This window comes from Pinus tabuliformis, chromosome 1_2, assembly GCF_031772625.1.
Source record: "Pinus tabuliformis cultivar Carrire ecotype Pingquan chromosome 1_2, CPIR1, whole genome shotgun sequence".
In the NCBI taxonomy this organism is placed as follows: Eukaryota; Viridiplantae; Streptophyta; class Pinopsida; order Pinales; family Pinaceae; genus Pinus; species Pinus tabuliformis.
This window is the reverse complement of record NC_142298.1, coordinates 502,205,233-502,230,176: the sequence shown is the minus strand read 5'-3', so window position 1 is coordinate 502,230,176 and position 24,944 is coordinate 502,205,233. Positions and strand designations below refer to the sequence as shown.

General features: G+C 34.7%; 1 protein-coding gene across 1 annotated transcript; it reads left to right on the top strand.

Moving 5' to 3' along the window:
- The first annotated feature begins 362 nt into the window (after window positions 1-362).
- LOC149206541 (GDSL esterase/lipase At1g71691-like) lies at window positions 363-3,572 on the top strand. The gene is given in 5 exon segments (XM_089397721.1): window positions 363-633; window positions 1,420-1,547; window positions 1,650-1,892; window positions 2,973-3,225; window positions 3,352-3,572. Coding segments are annotated over 5 exon segments (1,116 nt in total).
- The last annotated feature ends 21,372 nt before the right edge of the window (window positions 3,573-24,944 follow it).

The window sequence follows — 24,944 nt, the reverse complement described above, 5'->3', positions numbered from 1 at the left end:
TTCAACCCAATTCATAACCCCGATGCATGGAACGCCCGCGGCCAGCATGCAGGCCGAATGTGAAATCAATCATTAGTTTTTAATGAATGAATTACCCGTTAGTGTCTCTGATACACGAAAAGGTTTGGTTGGCTGGTGGATTCGGTGGACTCTCGAAACTATGCCCAAATATTTCGACTTCCAAGATTTGCAAGTGATCACAGCTATCTTGATTGTGCTTAGGATTTGCAACTGAATTTAAAAGCAGGAGCATGATCATGGATTTTTTCAGCTGGGAGTCTTGGCAACCTATTTCATCTAATTTATTTCTGCTACTGTATGCTCGTTTTGAGTATATGAGACATATTTGAGGCTTTGCAGTGATGGGAATCAAGTGTTTAAATTCCAAGGCAGCTTCATGGCTCCCCTGTTTAGCTTTTGTTGTTACATATTGTTGTGTTGGAGTAATTTCTGGGGAGGCCGCGGCTGAAGTTACAGCCATGTTTATATTCGGCGATTCTCTGATCGATAATGGCAACAACAACTATATAGCAAGCATTGCCAAAGCCAACTTCTTGCCTTACGGAATAGATTTCTTTGGAGGCCATCCTACTGGAAGGTTTTGCAATGGCAGGACGACTGTTGATTTTCTAGGTTTGCATTCTATAATTATTTGATTTAATGCTTCTGGTTTGTATATACTTTTCCCATGAAAACCTTGAAAATAAATTACAAAGGATGTTTCCCCTTGGGTGTGAACTCTCTTTGCAATTGAGGAAACTAGAATGCAGCAGGATTAGTTAATTGGAAATTCTGGAAAATTCAAGAAATTTTATAAACATGAGCGAATTCAAACAATTGGCTTCACTCTTTAGAGAGGGTGCTAACCCTGGACCATTGGAAAAGGAACAAAAAGTCTGGACACTGAAGAGACTCAGGGGGCTGAGGTATCTGCAGGATTCCCACTACCGGGGGAGGAACTACCTGCTGCTGAGTTCACCAAATTGATAATCCTCTATCTTTCATGAGCCTTCCACTTCTCAATTAAACCCATCATATTTCTGAAATATTAACTCTGCAATTTAGTTACACTCAGACCCAAAGAAAACCACAAAGAACTTTTTCTCTGAATATGAATTAGTGCTCCTAATTGAAAAACTAGCTTGGAATAGAAATGTTAGATGCTTATCAACAAGACTGATAGAACTAGTTGATTTAACTCTTTAGATTATTTTTTATTTCAATACATACTAATGACAACCAGTTGGTTTAATTTTTTAAACTATTTCTATTCTATATTTTAAATGAAATAAAACTAATAAATATAAAACAATATTCACTAAAACCAGTTTATCTAACCCGTTATATTGCTTCTGATTTATACATCTTTAAAACTGTACAGTATTTTGATCCTAAAGAATGTTGAATGAACGATCTCAGGGCAATTGCTAGGGCTGCCTCTCATTCCTGCATACCTTGACCCATCTACAAGGGGTTCGGCAATCCTAAATGGAGTGAACTACGCTTCAGCACCCGCAGGCATTTTGGACGAGACTGGCCAAAACCTTGTAAGTCCAAATTGCAGAAATGATGAATTGACTTTCTCCCACTGGTGCTAAACGTAGTATATATGGTATCTAACATTTCTTTTTTTGGTGCAAAATTGATAGCTTGGGCGCATATCGTTCAATCAACAGATTGCAAATTTTGGGAAGAGTTTAGAGGATTTGACATCGCAGTTGGGAAGCGCAGTGGCGGTGGCTCAGCATCTAGCAAAATCTATTTTCTCAATTACTTTTGGCAGCAACGATTATATCAACAACTATCTTATGCCTGCCTTTTATCCAACCAGTAGACAATACACCCCAGAGACTTATAGCGATCTTCTCATGTGGCAACTTTCACAACTGGTGGTTGGTTTCATAAGCTTTGTCTGGTTGCCTGAGAAATACAACCAAAATCAAATGAAACTTTAAAGTGGTTCTTGTAAAACTGAGAATTTAATTGAAATTTTAAAGTGGTTATTGGATTTTATTGGCGTTGTTTAACTCTCTTAGGTTTTGAGGTTTTTTTGTTTGAATATGGGAAAACAATTTTTTGGTAGGATTTTGAATTTTTGTAGTTTAAAATGTGTTTTTAACTTACAAATGGATTTAGTGTCCTGAAAAACTCCTGCCTATTCAGATGATGCAGGGATCACAACTAGGACTAAATGGATTCAATGCCCTGAAAACTCTCTGGTGAATATTGATGGTGCAGAGTTCACAGCTTAGAAACTCTTTAGTGAATTCTGATGGTGCAGAGTTCACAGCTCAGATTTGGGATTCCAGCAGTTCCTTATCAAATTTCTAGCAAATTTGACCCAAAAATATGCAAAAAAAAAAAAAAAAAAAACAAAACAAAACAAAACAAAACAAAAAAACTATATACCACTGCTGTTTTGTTTTGTTTTGTAATTAAGAATGGTTTAATTTTGGCTATTTTGTTTTGTAATTGATAATTACTTTCCTTACTCAACTTAAAATTTTGGTTTTTTGGTACTCAACATTGGCTTTCTGAAAAGTGATAAGTGCACACTTTGTTAGCATTAGTCTAAAAAGTGAACAGTGCAGGAATCTGACATATGGTATCCATCTTAAAATAGTTTCAAGAAAAGGAACCCTCTCATCTTGCATCAAACTTCTCTTTGGTTGTCATTTAGATTATTTGAGGCCATTCAGATTGGACAAAATCTTTAGTAAATATTATTTCATTAGGATGAAAAATGTGAGAACCTAGCATTTTCGTCAAAACTCTTGTGAAATTCGTACCAGCAACTAGAATCTTTTCCTTAAGGTTATCTTACTCCATCAAAATACAAAACAAAATCTGCTTGCTCGTCAAAATACAGTACTTTATCTAAACTTACATAAAAATAATCCCCCTAGACTGTTCACTGTCAATTTACTGAGTATTTATTATATAAGTGGGTTTTATGTGGAATATATATGCAGGCTCTATACAACTTGGGAGCTCGCAAGTTCGCAGTGGCAGCAATGGGTCCTCTGGGATGCATTCCAAGTCAAATAGCAATGTCCAATAGCAATGGCAGCTGCATTGACAGTGTAAACCAACACGCCATACTCTTCAATTCCAAGCTCAAATATCTTTTGGGCACTCTGTCACTCAATATGCCTGGTGCACATTGCGTCTATGGAGATGCCTACAGTGCAGTTAAAGACATGATCGACGATCCCAGTTCTTATGGTATATTAATAACTTAATTCTAAACTTGTGCTCATAGAACCTTAAAATCTTGGATAAGCTAGGGCAGACCAACATGAATAAGTTGTTACTGTAATTTGTTGCTGATGTGTTTACTGCTATATACAGGTTTTAGTGTGACAAATCAAGGATGATGTGGGATAGGCATGTATAATGGATAGATAACGTGCCTTCCGGGACTGGAACCGTGTACCAACAGGGACCAGCATGTATTTTGGGACGCATTCCATCCCACTGAAGCTGTGAACATTATTCTGGCCACAAGAGCTTACTCCGGCCCTCCTTCTGACTCTTACCCCATCAATCTCAAGCAGCTTGCTAAGATATAATAAGGTTCCCATTAACATTCTGGACAGTCAAATGTCTCTACTTCTTAAAATATTTTCATTTAGTTATCAGCAGAGCATAATATACCTGTAGTCAAGTTACGGATTTTGAAATATTTTGTTATCATCAGAGCATAATATACCTGTAGTCAAGTTACGGATTTTGTATCAATGGAGGTGCCCTATTGTTTTACAATACAATGAAAAAACACTCTTTACACAAAAGGAATTCATTTTTCTGTTTTGTTAGGCTCACTATTATCACTTTGTTTTCTTCTTGTCTTCGTCCATGTCATTCAAAAAATGATAGCGCAGATCATTATGCTTCATCTGACTGTGATAACAAAGATTCTTTGCCACACAAAACAATCTGCAATCTACCTTTATATTGTATTGTACAAAGCCAATTTCTGAACACAATCTCTGCAACTATACGATTTCCTTATATGATTGGCTACCATGTGTTCCATGCCTATTGTTAAGAGTGCTACTTGCTCATTTCATGGAATGCTCCACCAAATAAGTTATGCATTAATCAATATTTATATAGGTCTTCTTTCGTAGTGATCGTATAATTTGAAGTGCCACACCAATATTTGAAGATTCACTCCATGGTGGTCCCGATGTTCACTCATTCTCTAGGTTATATTTGAAGATTCACTCCATGGTGGTCCCGATGTTCACTCATTCTCTAGGTTTGATATATATATATATATATATAACTCCCGCTATATCTGCACAAAACTTCCACTGCATAGGCAAGATATGAGCATGGAATGCTCCACCAAATAAGTTATGCATTAATCAATATTTATATAGGTCTTCTTTCGTAGTGATCGTATAATTTGAAGTGCCACACCAATATTTGAAGATTCACTCCATGGTGGTCCCGATGTTCATTCATTCTCTAGGTTTTATATATATATATAAAACTCCCGCTATATCTGCACAAAACTTCCACTGCATAGGCAAGATACAAACTATGAGACATTAAATTTTTATCTGCACAAAACTTCCACTGCATAGGCAAGATACAAACTATGAGACACATTAAATTTCTAACTCTCACATAAGGAACATGAGACATTTTTTCAACATCCTCATGAAGGGTTGTGAGACTTTGTTATGGATAACTTCGAGCCAACAAGACTACAAGTATTAGCAAGTTTACATTTTTCCATTCTAAATATTTAGAATATTGCCTCAACATATATCCTTTTATTTAAACATAATTTCTTATTAAACAATTCTCTTTAATTTTCATGGTTAAAATAAAAATCGGCGAACATCAAGATCCTTCATATCAAATTTAGATGACAATTGATAGTTAACATTTGTAATGATTTTCATGGTGTTTCCAATTAACAACATATCCCCATCACCATACAGTACAATAACAATGTCATTGATAACCTATTTGGTATATGCATAGTGATAAGTATTGCATCATGAAAATCCAAGTCACAATATATCATTATTAAACTTCTAATACCACATCCTTCATGATTGCTTCAAGCCATGGAGGGATGCTTTCAACCTACAATCCAAGTCCTCCTTTTTGTTCTTTGTAAAACCTTTATGCAGCAACCTATAGATTTATTCTTCCAAATCATCATGTAGGAATATTGTCTTCGCATCCATTTGTTGTACTTCAAGGTCAAAATCATTATCAATAGACAAAGCATCTCTATCGAAAGTCAGCTTAGCAATGTGAGAAGAAATCTCACTTAAGTTGAATTCCCTCCCCTTGAAAATGTCAATCATCATCAATAGACAACATCTCTAGCGGAAGTCAGCTTAGCAATGTGATGCAGGAGCATCCGACTTAAAAGGCGACAGCTGGAAATGGTTTTTATTTTCTGCTGTAAGGAAAGAAAAACATTACGAATTTTGTTTTATTTTTGTTTTACTTAAATTAAGGCTGATACAGCCATTGTCTTTTGAAAATTAAGCAAGCAAGTAAAATAGGATTAGTTAAGAGTATGTTTAAAGAAACTATTAGATAATTGTAAGGTAACTAAAGGACAGTTTCTCAACTGTGAGACACTGCTAGTAAGGCATAAAAGCAAAACCAGATCCCCACTATGAGGGGGGCTGCCATCTAGAGAGAAGGAAGAACACAGAAATTGAAATTACAATTTCTTAAGTATATGTGAAAGCAAATGAATCTAAAATCTCTGTCATTATGAAAGAAAGAATTTCTTTTTTTTCCTGCGCATTAGTGTTTCAGATATTGTTTTAAAGCAAAATAGCGAAGTATTTCATTAAGAGGCCAAATGACATCGACAGAAATCTCGTGACTAAAGGCATTTCAGACCAGGAACCAGACAAAGGCAAACCCAGCAAAGATATCACATTCTTTATCAAAAACCTAGGTACATTTACATTCAATATTCAAGCACACCTGTGCATTTGTTACATTTCAAAATTTAACAGTTCAATATACATTTATGAAACCAAAACAGTAGAGGGTTTCGAAACCCACAAGCACCGAAAACAACACTTTGCAGGCCAAGACTAGTCTGACAGCGAGGGTGTGAAACCCACAAAACCATACAAAACATACTGAGAAAACGAAACCCCAAGGGTTTATGCCTGACTAAGGATAACGCAAGCAAAAACAACAAGACAATCACGGAGGGATCCTACCCTGTTTTCCCAAGCCGCAAAGACTCCCAAGAATGAGGCTGTGGAGTAGCATTCTCCAAGCATGACCTGCACATCACCACGAAAACAAGATGGGTAGTCAAAAATCGGAAAGGCAGATAAAATAAGGTGGCGAAGAGCAGATAAAAGAAGGGAAGAGTAGGGGTTTACCTGGAAAAAGCCTGTCTCCGAGTCAGAGGACGAGAACCGAGTCTCTCACCAGAGGGTTTCTCTCAACAAGAACACCATTGGTAAGTTTACCTGCTCACCAAGGGGCCAGAGGGTTAGAATCACAAAAACGAGATGAAGGAATGAAACCAGAACAAAAAAATTACCTGAAGTAGCGTTTGCTGAGCCACCCACAGAAGTAGCAAGGGAAGAACCTGTGGTTACACAGAGCCAGATCAACACTAGAACCAACATCGAAAATCACCACGAGCAGAATAAAAACGAAGCATAAGCCAGGCAACAAAGAATAAATGAAACAACTTGCAGATTGAAAGTCGACCTGAAGCCTCCGTGGACCAGCAAACAAACCACCACAAGAAACAAGCAAAGGCATAACGCACACACAAAGCCGAACCAAACCAACAACTGATGCAAGAATGGAGGTCGACTCTTAGTTTCCCTCGGCAGTTGTGAATTGGCTACATTTGCGAAACCAAGGGTAGTACAAAGGGGCAGGCCGAAATAATTAAAGTGCATTAAAACCTCACACCTAAAACCCTATTTTTTTTATTCGGAAGATCTACGAAGTTAAACGGTCGTTGATACGTGTCCTTCCTCGATATTGCCACCACAATGTGAGAAGAAATCTCGCTTAAGTTGAATTCCCTCCCCTTGAAATTGTCTCTTCACTACTAGGGGAGCTTTGTACATTTCCACTTTATCTTTTGTATTGAAATTTCTCTTGAATAACCATTTGCTACCAACTAGTTATGTTCTAGCAAGCAACTTGATCAATTTCCACATCACATTGTTATCCAAGACTTCCATTTCTTCAATGATAATTTTTTTCTAGAATTTAATTTATTTTCATTTGTAACATCATTGATGGCAAATAAAACAATAGAAGAATGAAAATTAGGTGGACTATACCTTTATGCTTTTCTTTCTCTGGCTAATCTTCCCAAGACTAGGATTTAAGGTTCTTTTTCATCTAGTTCATCATTTTCTTTGAGTTGGTGTCTTCATCTTTCGAATCAAAATGCATCCTACTTGGTTCTTCCTCTCCTTTGTGTCCTTCCTACTTACTAGGAATTTAAACTATTGACAAGTTTCTTTATTTATGGGTTCCAAAGCTTGTATCCTTTCATGCCATTTTTATATCCAATAAATATATCTTTCTCTAATTTATTGTCTACAATACTCGATTTTTTGTAAATATATATAAGTATCAAAACAAAGTTACCGATCAAACGAGAACTATTACCTCAAAATGAGAACTCTAACAAAAAAACATGAAAAAATAACCTGAAAACGAAAAGTGTTGATGTTGGAATAACGTCCTTTTTTCGGGGTAAATTGTCAACATCTTTTAATAATGACGTTAAAGATAAAATATCATGACTCTAAAAAACCTTAAAATTCCAATGACAGGCATGACATTAAAGATAAAATATCATATCTCTGAAAAGTCTTGAAATTCCAACGATTTTCGGACATGGTATTAAAGATAAAATATCATGTCTCTAAAAACCCTTAAAATTCCAAGGATGACATTAAGGATTAAATATCACCTCTATGAAAAGACTTGAAATTTCAGCAATTTTCAGTGGTCGTGGTGTTAATATTCTTTTAAAGAATTATTACCATTTAATTTATATTAATTTATTTTCATTTTAAGTTTATCATATTAATAACAATTTATTAAATATAATGTTTTTTTGATATAATGTATTGATGTCAATAGATAAAAAAACACTTATATGATGAATGAACAATTTTACAAAACAAATGAATTTATATATGACTTTATAGTTTTTGATACTCTGCATTAAAACATTTGTTTTTTTGGAAATCTGTGTAAATATTTTATTTTTAAATAACTTAAAGATTTTGAAATTTGCAAATTGTTTTTTAAAAACTATATTTCATTATTAAAAAATATATATTTTATTTTTATTTTTATATATAATAATAATAATAATTTGATATTAAAATTTTTTTTTTTTAATTTAATAAATCAAAAATAATAAACATATTGAAAATTACACAAAAAAAAATTGTTGTTTACATAATCTTATTGTTGTTTCTCCTATTGTTGTTTCCATATTGTTGTTTACAGAGTCTTATCCATCACAAAAGAAGTACACCATCAACAACAAATTGTTCTCATACACTTATTACTTCTACATATTTCTTATTTTGATATATATATCCAAACAAATATGAAAACATTGAAAAAAAAAAGAAAATGAAAAATAATAACAAGTAAACAAAAATATATATTAAAACATAAAAAATAAATAAAAAATAATATATATATATATATATAGATTTAAAAAATAATAATAATAATAATAATTTGAATATAAAACAATGAAATAAAAATAATAATAAAAAACAAGCATTTTATAGAATATATATATATATATATATATAGCATTTAAACTTTGAATAAAAAATTGGAAAAATAACAAATTTTATGAAATTTTGATGAATTTTATATTCAAAGATGATGACATTTTAAGTTTTTTTGCAAAAAAAAAAAAAGATTAAAATAAGATTTAAAGTAAAAATAACAACAAAAAAATGTAAAAATAAAATATAACATACAATATTAAAAACCAATAAAAAAATAAAAAATAAAAATGCTCAAAAATAAAAATTAGAAACATTACAAATTAAAATACAATTAATTAAAAAAAAAAAAAAAAACATTAAAAAAAAAATGTATATATATATATATATATATATATATATATATATATAACCAAAAAAAAAAAAAACATTAAAACATTTTTAGAAATATTAAGAAAAAAAAATTTAAAAATAATTTAAAGATATTTTAAAAAATTGATTTTATAAAAAAAAAAAAAAAAAAAAAAATCAAACCAGGCAAGCCCGATGCCTAGGCGGTTTGAGAGCTACTCGCAGCTCCCCGCCCACCCAGGCCCTAGGCGCGACGGCCCCCTAGACGACAAGTCGATCCTGAGAAGGTCGCGGGGCTAGGGACTAGACGGTCGGCTTGCCGCCCAAGGGGTCGCGAGGTTGGGGCCTGGGCGATCGGCTTGCCGCCCAAGGGGTCGTGGGGCTTGGGCGATCGGCTTGCCGCCCAAGGGGTCGCAAGGCTTGGGCTTAGGCGAGCGGAGAAGGTTGCGTGCAACCTCCGCCGCCCTCCCAAGCCCTAGCCCTCGGCCCTCTGTGTCACGCCCTATCCTGGCGATAGTCTTTCAACTGCACATAGGCAGGTGCGACACCACTACACTTTTTCTTTTCACCAATACTAGAGTGTATGGACTATGCCTAACTCTAACACTTAACCAATTTTTCAAGTGTTAACAATGCAGCAAAATAACATTTACTTCAATTAACATTCATCATTCATCATCAGTATGCAGCGGAAATCATAAACCATACAAGTATACACAATTATACTTTTGAGGGGCAACTCCTGTAAAGTTTGCCTGTATCAGTAATAAATAACAGTAATGTACAATAACATACAATTACAAGTTTTACAACAATCTGGTGCTACCGACTACCTTGGCCTACATAATCCACCAAATGTCGTGTCACAACCTCACAACTGTTAGTTGCTTGTTACCCACACAAATATGAGGAAACCCCAAGTTTCCTTGCCTTAGACAAATTCTAAAAAATCATTGTCACTCTGGTCATTCAGCCCTGCCCTACTGGTCATGCAGTGTGTCTCTACCCGTCATCCAGCTATGCCTGTCATTCAATCTAGCCCAGATCGGGTCGCCCTGCGGCGCTCTCGGGTCATGTAGCAAACACGGGCTGGGTCACCTTGCGGTGCCCTCAGGTCATGCAGCGTGTCCGTGTCGGGTCACCCAGGTCGTGTCATGCAGACATGCCCGCCCATTTCCTACACCCACGCTCGTCGATTCCTACACCTTCGCTTGTGGGTCCTGCAATTCATTCGCCCATTCGGTACTTCACCGCTGGTTCATTCACTCTCCTTATACCTCCCAAACATTTTGAACTTTAAAGTGAGTTCCTTATGCTTGGTTTCTTGTTGGCTGATTGATGGTTAGAATGCCTCCCAACACCGCCAATATAAACATGTGCACCCATGCATATGGAGGGGCTTCGACCTCCATGCCGACTTTCCCATCTAGCTCGTCGCACCCCTGAACTGCACGTTGGCAAACCAGGTCCACCTACTCGACCATCTGCTCGTATAAGCTCCCAATTGTACACTTCCATAGTTAGTTGTTTTTTCGTTCTACAGCTTTTCACCACCAGGTTCGCTCATGTTGGTCGTCCAGTGTGACCCTACCAAGTCGCCCAGTGCGTTCACCCAACTGACCGTCATCGCATAAAATTGAAATGGGTTCGCACAACTCATCGCACATAACCACTCTACACGACTTGTAGCACATAACTGAAACACCTCTGCACAACTTGTCGCACATAACCGCTCTGCACGACTCGTCGTGCATAACCGAGAAGTCTCCCATTGTCACACATAACCGAGTTCGGGCGCCCGTCGCACACAAGCGTGCCCAAATCAACTCATGGGCCTGACACCCTGAGCGGAAATTCGATTCCTGGAATCGACTCACCACCAAGGGGGGCGTCTGGCCTGGGCAGGCAGGGAGTTGCTCATAGCTGCCTAGGGCCCACGCCGGTTTTGATTTTTTTTTAATTTATTTGTATAAATTTCATTTTTTAAATGTTTTTTTTATTTTTATTTTTTAAATGTTTTTTAATTATTACTTTTAAATTTTGTTTTTTTTTCTTTAATTTTTTTTTCTATGTTTTTTTTTTTTAATTATTATTTTAACAAAAATTATGTTTTTTTTCTAATAATTTTTAATTTGTTTTTTTTTTTTTTTTTTTTTTTAATATGTTTTTTTCCCAATTTATTTATTTTTAATACTTTTTTGGAGTTAATTTTTTTTAATTGTTTTGGCATATTTTTTAGTTGTTATTTGTTATTTTTTTTTTTATTTAATTGTATTTTTTTTGGTTAGGCTTCTCATTTGTTTAAGGGTTTTTTTGTTTTTTTTTAAATTATATGTTCTATTTTTTTTAACATTTTCATTTTTAATTTTATTTTTATTTTTACTTTAAGTCACATTTGAAGTCATTTTTCTTAGAAACAATATTTAAATATCATCAGTTGTGAAAATAAAATTCATAAAAAAAATTATTTTTTGAATTTTTGTATTCAATTTTTCATCAAAAAAAAATTATTTATACGTAAAATGTGTATTTTTTGTCGAGTATTAAAATTGTTTTTTTAGTTATAATTATTTTATGTGTATTGAAGTATTAATTAAAGATATATAAATATATAAAAAGTCATAACCTCAAAATACTAATGTTATTATTTTTTTAAACATTGCAAAACAAATTAAAAAATTATTTATAAAAAGACATTGCAAAGAAAAACAAAAAAACACATATTTGGAAAACCCTTAAAAAATAAACATCTTAGGATGAAAAACAAGATGATGAATAAGATAACTTGAAAAATGGTAAAAAGTTCAACATTTAAAAAAAATTATTCATGCTTAATTCATTAGAAAATTTAAAGTGTCAAAAATAAGCCATGCACTGAAAAGGGGTTGATGCTACATCATCACTTTTCAAAATTAACATGAAAATCACTAACATTTAAAAAAAAATGTCCATACATGATACATAAGAAAATTTAAAGTGCCAAAATTATGCTCCAAAAAAAATGTGTATTCTAAATAACCACTTTTCAAAATGGGGTGATTTTTTTGCTACCTTAAAAAAACGGGTAATCGGTAATTTTCTCATTTGATCGGTAACTGTGTTTCAAAATAAAAGACTTTAAGATGTTCACACATGGGTTTGTTACCAATCCATGCATCATGTAGATCTTTCTCAATAAGGATTGGTGTAGGCCATTGGTTGATCTAGGAACAACTAGTGTCAACTGCGTCTACCCATATTTCTCGCTCTAATCTTACACCATTGTTTGTCATTTTTACATTCACCGACAAATTCACATTCTTTCTTTTCATGGCTTCAATATGTTGAGGTGCTTCATGAGTCTTTTTTTCTTTCTGTTCTACATTACTAAAAAATATACTCAAATTCATTAGAAAATAAAATCATTGGGACATATGTTTCTTATTATAAACTTGCCTTGTCTAACACATGAGAGGGAGTCGATAGTGATAGGTGTCTCTTACATGTCATTTTATCACACTAAGGCAAAAGACCCTAAATCTGGGTCTTCCACTACCCAATGGATTATTTTCAACATTCCCTTATAAAGATGGAAGAAGAGTCATTCTAAGAAATACAATAATCCTATATTACATTGCTAAAAACCCTAATTTTAGGCCTCATCGCATATTTCCTATTGTCAAAGTGTGATGTCCCACATGTAACTACTAAAAAAAAGCAATGATCAATGTAGTTTGTTGGACGAAAAAGTGTGATGACAATTGTACATTGGTAAAAATAAAAAGTAAATTCCAGAAGCCTTGTTCAATAATCTTCTTCAAACTAAATGAAATTTAGTTCACAACTATCTGGGCATTATCTCCACTTTGATGGATCTCATCCCACTCATTAGGGATCTTATCTCCCCTTGATGTGGATCTCACCCCTTCAGAAGTGGATCTACAACCTCTTCCCTTATCCTATAAATATAAAGCAAACCAAAGAGGAGGGTTGGATTTTTGAGGTTTCTAACTTATGCATTCATGCTGGCGAAGTGAATGTTTGTCATGCTAAAGGGAGGATTGGAAGAGGATTGAAGTGAAAACCTATTTTGTTAAACAAGCAAGTCATGTTCAAACTTTACTAGAGAAAGATAGTATGCACTGTCTTGTTTGTTCTAGATTTGATCATTAATTCTAGGGAGATCACTCTTGTCTCCAAGAGGGATTTTTCCGATAACAAACTCGATGAATCCACTGGGGAACAGTTTAGTTCTTCAATAGCCTCATTTATCTACCTTTTCCTTCCAAAACCTTTGACGACTGTAATTTGACCTTGAAAACTTGATTTTCTGACCTATTGAATGATATTTTATTTTTGCTTGTGCTTTTCCATCATCACACTTTGTCTTAGGGACAGAGTGACGCAACACATTTTTCCTATATAGAAAGTGCGTCCAGCGCACTGGTGTCAACTGGCTACCTGTGATGATACCTGGAAATTGAAAAAATTAGGGTCTTTGCCTTTTGGGTCTGAAAATTTGTTTTTTTATGAGTTTCCTTGAGTCTGTGGTCTATATGAAAAGTCAACCTTAGCTTGAATTGTCGTGTTTAATTGTATTTTTGTGTAACTTGTTTATCTTTACATATTTAGGCTTTTGGAGTTGATTAGTTTCGTTGATCTATCAAAAGATCGTTTCTTACTTCTGGAAATTGGTTGTATGAATATGTCTTCTTTTAGTGATCTGATCAAAGAATTCATTGTGTCTATGGTAAAGAATTTTGGATTATTTTCACAAAAATATAGATTAATTTGAGCTTATTTGTTTGGTTTGTTGTGGAAAATATTTTTGTTTGTGAAAAGTTTCCATTTACATTCCTTTGATGTAATTAGTTTCTACTTGTTGATTGAAGTATTTACAGTCTTCTTTTGCATTGGAATTACTTTGTCAAAGATCTATTTGTTAGAGTTTTTTATGAAAAAGTTCTTATCCCTTTCCATTGAATATTTGTTTCTCAAAAAGAAAAAAATTTGTGTATTGTAGTTCATTGGTGAAGCATTTTTTGGCTTGTATTTTAAGGATCGTGTATCTTGCATTTTCTTTTATTTTCATTCTAAAAATAGTTCATGTTTCTTGATTTGAATGTTGCACTTGTTTCTTTGCTTGAAACCGCTCATTCCTTATTATAGTTAGTATTCATCGAATTGAAAAGGTTATAATTTCATATTCGCTACATTAGTTTGGAATTGAGTTATTATACCATTTAGTCATCATACACATTTAATTACCATTAATGAAAAGTGTGACATTAAAATCAATAAAAGTATTTAAAATAAACAATTAATCAACAATAATCACATTTAGTGTGGGTCTAGGTTAGAAGACGTGTTTCAGCGTCTATAAACATAGGAGTTGTTGTTTCTTACTAGCGTTACACTCTGTGGGTGGTTTTTTTATTCCACATACATCATAGTATATAGGACCATTCTTCCATGTACCTTTGGGTATATAGGAAGGCGCTCCATGTATAATAAGTATATAGGAAGGCCCCCATTGTACAGTTACATATTAGACAACACTAACACAAATTGTACTTCATTGTACCCTTGAGTATATAAAAATTCCCCCTCTAGATTGCAAACCAAACATAAGTAACCAAGTCGGTCACCTTATTGTATGTGATAAACCAAACACAAAATTCGGGGAGCATAACCTTCACGTACCTAACAATATATAGTAGTTCACAGCAACTCGGTAAACCTTTGATACCTAGTGACACTTTTTACTGCTACTATTTATTTGATTGATAAAAAATGTGGATTGAACTATCATACATTGTTTAAATTTCCTAATTGAAATTCATTTTTTAATAGACCTTAGATTGAATATGATGGAATAGTTCCAGAAATTGTCAATCAAGGAAACCCTTTTAATGGGTATCCTATTCCTTTTCCTTGCTTTGGAAATGTTGGTCCTCCTTACATGGCTACGTTGTCCCTTCCTAGATTCACAATAGGTTTACTGGTATGGTTGTTTTCAACCTCATTGGTCCCAAATACCCAAGTTGCTTCACCTCAACCATGTTCTCCACCTCAACAACAATGCCTCATGTTGACCCTTTACCTTCTTCACCCATCATGTCTTCTTCCCTTTCTTCTTCTTCGCTTGGTGAAAGTCTTAATGCTAGTAACCAAGAGGTTAAGAAGAAGAAGAAAAGGAAGAAGAAGAAGAAAGATATGAAAGGGGTAAACCAACCAACCATTGTTGTGAGTGTTGATAATGTTGAGGAACCCTCCCTCATATGTCATAAAACAAAATACCCTTGCAGTATTTGTAAGGGGACCACCTTCTTCTCAATTGTCATGATATCCCAAAGGTCTTAGAAGTGTGGTCCAAATATTCTCATCAACTTATCATTGGTCGATCAACAAGTGATTATAAAATTCTTGGGAAAAAGGGAAAAGTTATGTTTCCTTGTAGTTCATGTGAAGAGAATCATCATACTCGCCTTTTCTCTCATATGGATGAAGCCTCTAAATTGTTGGAAAACCTTAATGTTTCTCAAAAAAAACTTCCAACTGGTTACCATAAGCTTTCTCTCAACCTACCATCGGTTGATGAAGTGATTGATATGAGTCCATCTTCGGTCGATCTCGTTCTTCCCTTGGAGAGTGAAACCCATATCAATCAAGTTGATGAACCATTGGTTGATGAAGTGGTCGACTCGATTCTATCTTTGGTCAATCCCACTCTCCCCTTAGAGAGTGAAGTTAATACCACTCAAGTTCTTCTTATTACTTCAGATTCCATGCATGAGGGGACATTTCACTCATTTCAATGGAACCCCCTCCAAGTACTGAGGTTGTTTCCCTTGATTGGAATAGACTGACAGAGCCACATCTCTCTTCTTACATCCCTTTCCAAATCATTATAAAGTCTTGTGATAATAATGTGTGCCGCACTATTATAGATGAAGGTGCTTCTGCTAGAATTTTATTCTCAACTGCTTGGAAATATTTGGGTTCCCCTCAGCCTGTGTATTTTATCGAGATTCTGTTGGATTTTAACAAAAGATCTAGTGAACCTTTAGGGATCCTTCCTCACCTACCCACTACCTTGGAAGGAAAATTTATGTAATGGTAGTCTTAGGCCCCCTTGGATTTCAATTTGTTCCTTGGGTGAGACTATGTATATGCAATTAAAGTTGTCATGTCCACACTCTCTCATGTGATGTTTTTCCCTCATAATAGAAACATTGTGACTATTGAACAGATTTTGTTTGGTGTTCCTAATCTGAATGTCAACCATCCAACATCCTTAGATGTTCCTTATATGCAAGTGGTAATCCCCTACCACGGGTTAATTATGTTGCAACTTGTCACATGATAAAAAAGAGCCTCTCATTGTATGTTGGACGTGTTTTGACATAGATCTGGAAGCTAACATGGGCAACCATTCAATGGTGATATTGTAACCTGATCTTCCTACCCCTATTGAGTCCCTTGACATATATTCCTTCCAGAGCACTGTTCTTCCATATGATGAAGACCTCCTAGATTTCATGATCGAGGTGTGTCCCTTGGCATTTATTCCTTCAAGAGAATTGTCATCTTGGAACTTGTGATCAAGATCATAATGAGCATAGTTAATTTTCTTGTGTCAATCTCTTTAAATAATGAAACTAGGTGCCATGAGCATAGTTCATTTTCTTGTGTCAAGCTCGTTAAAAGATGAAGCAAGGTTCCATGAGCATAGTTCCTTTTATTGTGTCAAGCTCGTTAAAAAATGAAACAAGGTATTATGAGCATATTTCCTTCCCTATGTCAATCTCGTTAAAAAATGAAACAGAACCCCCTCTAATTGATTTGATTCTTTGACTATATTTCGTAAATATTAAGTTAATTATTTCACTTGATCTCATAAATGAACCTTGATTTCATCAAACATATTAGTAACCAATAGTCTACTTGGGCATATCAAATGAAGCTCGGGGTGCATATGCCTCTAGTCATCATGCTAGAATTAAGTCACTAACCTCTGCCATTATGCTAGGGGCATGGGAACTTATCTCAAGCATAGTTTTCTCTTTGTTTCAATCATGTGTAAAAATGAAACCTATCTCAAGCACAATTTTCTCTTTGTTTCAAGCATGTGTAAAAATGAAACCTATCTCAAGTCCATTATGGTCATTATTTTCAAGACTCATTAAACTCATGAAAATCCTTAGCTTCTTTTGTTATCTTTTCATGCTCATAAAACGCACATGAAGATGTCAAGTTCTTTCCATCTTTTCCTACTCGTTAATTAAATTGAAATATGGTGAGTGATATCTTTTCATTCTCAACTTCGTTAAATTGTTAGAAGGACAAGAGCATACTTTTATTACTTTTTCGGGCTCTTTAAACTAATTACGGAAAAAAAACCCTCTGGAGTTACGTTTAAGCCATTTTCTAACTCTCGAAATATGAAAATATTGTTGAGTGAACTTGTTTCTTTCGTGCTCGTAACAATATATGAAGAAATGTCTACCTAGTATAAATTTACCCATTTTATGGACCACGTAGACTATTTAAGAAAAAGTTATACTTTGATCAATCATGGTCAAAAGAGTTCTTCCTTGTATTATTTAACACTTTTTCAGGTTCAAGGGACTAAATTTATGAAAAAGAACACTATGGAGTTTTCTTTTTATCTCTTTTTCACTCTCTAAATATGAAAAAGAAGTCAAGTTACCCCTTCATTGGACTCGTAAAATGTAAAAAATGTAGGACTCTTCAATCATGATGAGACCAAACCACTCCTTCCCAAGGTTCGTTAAAAATATTTCAAAGGGCTTATCTGAAGGATAAGCTTATACTACAAGAATATGTTCTCCTCCTCAATATTGTGTAAAAATAAAGAGATACTTGACAAAAAATGTGGGGAAAATTGGGAAAATAGTGTATAGAGTTAGTATTTAAAAGTAAGTCACTCTTTAGTATGAATTTCCTTCACTTTCGTGTCTAATTGGGTTAGGAAATCCACTTACCTATCTATTGATCACACCCCCTTGAAATTCTTCATATTGGTTTTTGGTCCCATATTGAGTCAGTGCTGCCAACTCTATATAGTGTAGGAAATATGTTCAAGAGAAGTTCAACCACAGTTAAAACCTTTTGCAGTAATTTAGCCCTCTTTTGCATCGGCCATCCCTGATTCAGTCCTGAATTACTTTGTTTGTCTCAAAATCTGGATATATGTTTCATGACAGTGATGGGGGATACATCAAGCCCCTCCTACAACGATTCACTTCCTATCGACTTCAACACATTATCTAGGAATTTGACTTAGACACTCCCTTTAGTGCCTTGGAACTTGCATACCACAATGGTAGGTCTCCTCACTTTGGACGGAAGGTTCACATCATTGGCCTTCGATTGGAAGATTCTATGAGTGTTCGAATTCAGATCATTCATTCACACTACATAAATTGACTAGTGTATCTTGAGGATCGTTGACATTATTCATGGTTCATCATGCATATTTTAATGGTCCTCATCATTGACCGATAATCATATGGTGCCTTCCATGTTCGACTTCGACACATTCATTCAAATGGTTAGACTCATACTATCGAGTGGTAGTGACGAAAACCCTGGATCTAGTTCCATCCATCTAGGCTATGAGGAGTTTCCATGGCTGGTGTATAGATCCACACTATACGATGATTCCTATGTTCATATTTCCTATTGTCAAAGTGTGATTCTATAACTATTAAAAGAATGTAATGATCAATGTAGTTTGTTGGACCAAAAAGTGTGATGACAATTGTACATTGGTAAAAATAAAAGTAAATTCTAGAAGCCTTGTTCAAGAATATTCTTCAAACTAAATGAACTTGATTTCGCCCCTATCTGGGAATTATCTCCACTTTAATGGATCCCATCCCACTCATTATGGTTCCTATCTCCCCTCATTGTGGATCTCACCCCTTTAGAAGTGGATCTACAAGCTCTTCTCTTCTGCTATAATACAGAGTAGACCAAAGAGGAGGGTTGGATTTTTGAGGTTTCTAACTAATGCATTCATGTTGGAGAAGTCAAGGTTTGGCATGCTAAAGGGAGGATTAGAAGAGGATTGAAGTGAAAACCTATTTCATTAAACAAGTAAGTCATGTTCAAACTTTACTAAAGAAAGATAGTATGCATTGTCTTGTTTGTTCTAGATTTGATCATTGAGTCTAAGGAGATCACTCTTGTCTCCAAGAGGTATTTTTCCAATAAAAAACTTGGTGACTCCACTAGGGAATGGTTTAGTTCTTCGATAGCCTCCTTTGTCTACCTTTTCCTTCCAAAACCTATGTCGATAGTAATTTGACCTTGAAAAATTGATTTTCTAACCTATTGAATGATATTTTATTTTTTCTTATGCTTTACCATCATCGCACTTTGTCTTTAGAGACAAAGTGACATCCTTGTGCTTTTTCTTATGTTTTTCCTATATAGAAAGTGCATCCAGCACACTGGTGTCAACTAGCTACCTGCGATGATACTTGGAAATTGCAAAAATTAGGGTCTTTGCCTTTCGGGTCTGAAATTTTGATTTTATGGTTTTTCTTGAGTCTGTGGTTTGTCTGAAAAGTCAACCTTAACTTGAATTGTCATGTTTAATTGTATTTTTGTGTATCTTGTTTACGTTTACATATTTATGCTTTTGGAATTGATTAGTTTCGTTGATATATCAAAATATCATTTCTTACTTCTGGAAATTAGTTGTATGAATTTTTCATCTTTCACTGATCTGATCAAAGAATTCATTATGTATATGGTAAAGAATTTTAGATTATTTTCCCAAAAAGATAAATTAATTTGAGCTTATTTGTTTGTTTTGTTGTGGAAAATCTTTTTGTTTGTGAAATGTTTTAATTTACATTCATTTGACGTAATTAGTTTCTACTTGTTGATTGAAGTATTTACAGTCTTTTTTTGCATTGGAATTACTTTGTCAAAGACATATTTGTTGGAGTGCTTTTTGAAAAAGTTCTTATCCCTTTCCATTGAATATTTTCTTTTCAAAAAGAGAAAAAATCTCGTATTATAGTTCATTGGTGAAGCATTTTTTGTCTTGGATTTTAAGGATCGTGTATCCTGCATTTTCTTTTATTTGCATTCTGAAAATCGTTCATGTTTATAGCTTTGAATATTGCATTTAGACATTAGTTTGGAATTGAGTTATTATACCATTTAGTCATCATACACATTTAATTACCTTTAATGAAAAGTGAGACATTAAAATCAATTAAAGTATTTAAAATAAAAAATTAATCAATAGTAATCACATTTAGTGTGGGTCTAGGTTAGAAGACGTGTTTCAACATCTATAAACATAGGAGTTGTCATTTCTTATCAGTGTTACATTTTGCAAGTGGTCTGGTTCTTCCACGTACATCATTGTATATAGGATCGTTATTCCACATACCTTTGGGTATATAAGAAGGTTCTCCATGTATGATGAGTATATAGGAAGGTCCCCACCATACAGTTATGGATTAGATAGCACTAACACAAACTGTACTTCCATGTACCCTCACGTATATAGAAATCCCCCCTCTAGGTTGCAAACTATACATAAGTAACTGAGTTGGTTGCCTTGTTGTATGTGATACAACAAACACAACATTTGAGGAGCATAGTTTGCATGTACCTAGCAGTATATAGCAATTCGTAGCAACTTCTTAAACCTTTGATACCTAGTGACTCTTTTCGCTGCTACTGTTTATTTGGTTGATAAAAATTTTGGATTGAACTATCATACATTGTTTAAATTTCTTAATTGAAATTCATTGTAGACCTTAGGTTGAATCTGATGGGAACAGTTCCAAAATTTGTCAATAAATGAACCCCTTTTAATAGGGATCCTATTCCTTTTCCTTTCTTTGGAAATGTTGGTCCTCCTTACATGGCTATGTTGTCTCTTCCTGGATTCATGATAGGTTTACCGACATGGTTGTTTTCAACCTCATTGGTCCCAAATACCTAAGTTGCTTCACCTCAATTGTGTTCTCCACCTAAACAACAATGACCTCATGTTGACCCTTTACCTTATTCACCCATCATGTCTCCTTCCCTTTCTTCTTCTTCCCCTAATGAAAGTCTTAATGCTAGTAACCAAGAGTTTAAGAAGAAGAAGCAAGATAATAAAGGGGTAAACCAACCAACCATAGTTGTGAGTGTTGATAATGTTGAGGAACCTCCAACATACATTGCAAAAAAAAAATACCCTTCTAAGCTTTGTAAGGGTGACCATCGTCTTATCAATTGTCTTGGTATTCCTAAGGTCTTAAAAGTGTGGTCCAAAGATTCTCATCAACTTACCATTGGTCCATCTACCAACGATTATAAATTTCCTGGGAAAAAGGGAAAATTTAGGTTTCCTTGTAGGTTATGTGAAGGGAGTCATCAAACTCACCTTTTCCCTCATATGGATGAAGCCTCTAAATTGTTGGAAAAACTTATTGTTTCTCAACAACAACTTCCAACTGGTTACCATAAGATTTCTCCCAACCTACTGTCAATTGATGAAATGATCGATCTGAGTCCATCTTCGGTTGATCCCATTATTCCCTTGGAGAGTGAAACACATATCACTCAAGTTTATGAACCACTGGTTGATGAAGTGGTTGAGTCGATATTTATCCCACTTTCCCCTTAGAGAGTGAATTTAACACCGCTCAAGTTCTTCTTGTTACTTCAAATTCCATTGCACGAGGATGCATTTCACTTGTTTCAATGGAACCCCCTCCAAGTACTGAGGTCATTTATTTTGATTGGAATAGACTGAAAGAACCACATCTCCCTTCTTACATCCCTTTCCAAATCATTGTAAAGGCTTGTGATAAGAACGTGTGCCGCACTATTATAGATGAAGGTGATTTTGTTAGTATTTTAACCTCAACTGCTTGGCAAGCTTTAGGTTCCCCTCAGCTTATGTCTATTACCAAGAATCTGTTGGATTTTAACAAAAGAGCCAGTGACCCTTTAGGGATCCTTCCTCAGGTTCCCATTAACTTGGAAGGAAAAAATATTTGTACTAATGTAATGGTAGTCCAAGGCCCCTTGTATTTGAATTTTCTCCTTGGGAAATACTATGTATATGTAATGAAAGTTGTCATGTCCACACTCTTTCTTGTGATGTATTTCCCTCATAATGGAAACATTGTGACTATTGACCAGATTTCATTTGGTGTTCCTAATCAAATTGTCGACCATCCAAATTCCCTAAATGTTCCTTATACGCAAGTGGTAATCCCCCTACCACAGGTTAATTACGTTGAAACTTGTCCCATGCCTTCACTTACCGATGAAAAATAGCCTCTCAATGTATGATCAACTTCTTTTGACTTAGATCCGATAGCTGACATGGTGAACCCTTCAATGGGTACATTGGAACCTAATCTTCCTACCCCTATTGAGTCCCTTGACACATATTCCTTTTATAGTATTGCTCTTGCGTCTGATGAAGACCTCCTGGAAGCCATGGTCGAGGTGTGTCCCTTGGCATGTATTCCTTTAAGAGCATTGTCCGCTTGGAACCTATGATGAAGATAATAATGAGCATAGTTTATTTTATTGTGTCAAGCTCGTTAAAAAATGAAACAAGTTGCTATGAGCATAGTTCATTTTCTTGTGTCAAGATCGTTAAAAATTGAAACAAGTTTCCATGAGCACAGTTCATTTTCTTGTGTCAAGCTTGTTAAAAAATGAAACAAGTTTCCATGAGCACAGTTCATTTTCTTGTGTCAAGCTCGTTAAAAAATCAAACAAGTTTCCATGAGCATAGTTCATTTTCTTGTGTCAAGCTAGTTAAAAATGAAACAAGGTATTATGAGCATAGTTATTTTCCTATGTCAAGCTCATTAAAAAATGAAAAAGATACCCCTCTAATTGATTCGAGTCTTTGACTAGATTTCGTAAATATTAACTTGAGTCTTTCACCTGATCTCATAAATGAACCTTCATTTCATCATCGTATTAGTAACCATTAGTCTACTTGGGAAAATCAAATGAAGCTTGGGGTGGATATGCCTCTAGTCATCATGCTAGAATTAAGCCACTAACCTCTTCCATTATGCTAGGGGCATGGGAACTTATCTCAAGCATAGTTTTATCTCTATTTCAAGCTTGTGTCAAATTGAAACCTATCTCAAGCACAATTTTCTCTTTGTTTCAAGCATGTGTAAAAATGAAACCTATCTCGAGTCCATTTTGGTTATTATTTTCAAGACTCGTTAAACTCATGAAAATCCTTAGCTTCTTTTGTTGCCTTTTCATGCTCATAAAACGCACATGAAGATGTCAAGTTCTTTCCATCTTTTCCTTCTCGTTAATTAAATTGAAATATGGCGAGTGATCTCTTTTCATTCTCAACTTCGTTAAATTGTTAGAAGGACAAGAGCATACTTTTATTACTTTTTCGGGTTCCTTAAACTAATTACGAAAAAGAAACCCTCTGGAGTTACCTTTAAGCCATTTTCTAACTCTTGAAATATGGCAAGATTGTCAAGTAAACTTGTTTCTTTCATGAAAAAGGTATTCTTTGATCAATCATGGTAAAAAGAGTTATCCCTTGTATTATTTTACACTTTTTCAGGCTCAGGGGGCTAAATTTACGAAAAACAACACTATGGAGTTTTCTTTTTATCTCTTTTTCACTCTCTAAATATGAAAAGGAAGTTGAGTTACCCCTTCACTGGACTCGTAAAATGTAAACAACGTAGGATTTGTCAATCATGATGAGACCGAACCACTCTTTCCCAGTGTTCGTTAAAAACACTTCGAAGGTCTTATCCGAAGGATAAGCCTATACTACAAGCATATGTTATCCTCCTCAATCTTCTGTAAAAATAAAGAGGTACTTGCAAAAAACAGTGGGGAAATTAGAAAAATAGTGTATAGAGTCAGTATTTGGCAGTAAGTCACTCTTGAACATGACACTCCTTCACTTTCGTGTTTGATTGGGTTGGGAAATCCACTTACCTATCTATTGATCACACCTCCTTGAAAGTATTCATACTAGTTTTTTATCCCATATTGAGTTTGTGCTACGAACTCTATATAGTGTGGCCAATATGTTCAAGAGAAGTTTAGCCTCAGTTAAAATCTTTTGTAGTACTTATAGCCTTCTTTTGCATCAACTGTCCTTGAGTCAGTCTTGAATTACTTTGTTAATCTCAAAATATTGATATATGTTTCGTGGTGTTGATGGGGGATACATCAAGGCCCTCCTGTGACAATTCACTTCCTATCGATGTCAACACATTATCTAGGAAGTTGACTTACAAACTCCCTTTAGTGCCTTGGAACTTGCATGCCTCAATGGAAGGTATCCTCACTTTTGATGGCAGATTCACATCATTGGTGTTCGATCAGAAGATTCTATGAGTGTTTGACTTCAGATAATTCATTCACACTTCATAGATTGTACTAGTGTATCTTCAAGGCCATTAACATTATTGGTGGTTCATCTCGCATCTGTTAATGGTCCTCATCATTGACAGGTAATCAGATGGTATCTATCGTATTTGACTTTGACACATTCATTCAAATGGTTAGACTCGTATTATTGAGTGGTAGTGATGAAAACCATGCATCTAGTTCCATCCATCTAGGTTGTGAGGAGTTTCCATGAATGATGTATAGATACACACTGTATGATGATGTTTATGTTCATATTGAGTCTATCCAAGCATGGATCTATGATGTATGTCTAGTGGCCATGACTTTGATTTGTTTAGATGGATCTTTGCACATTTCCATACTTAGGTCTACAAGTTTTTTAAATACTATAATGAGTATGGGAATATCTACCTCAGAGATGATCTCATGATGATATTGTATTGTAACCCTTGATTGTTGATT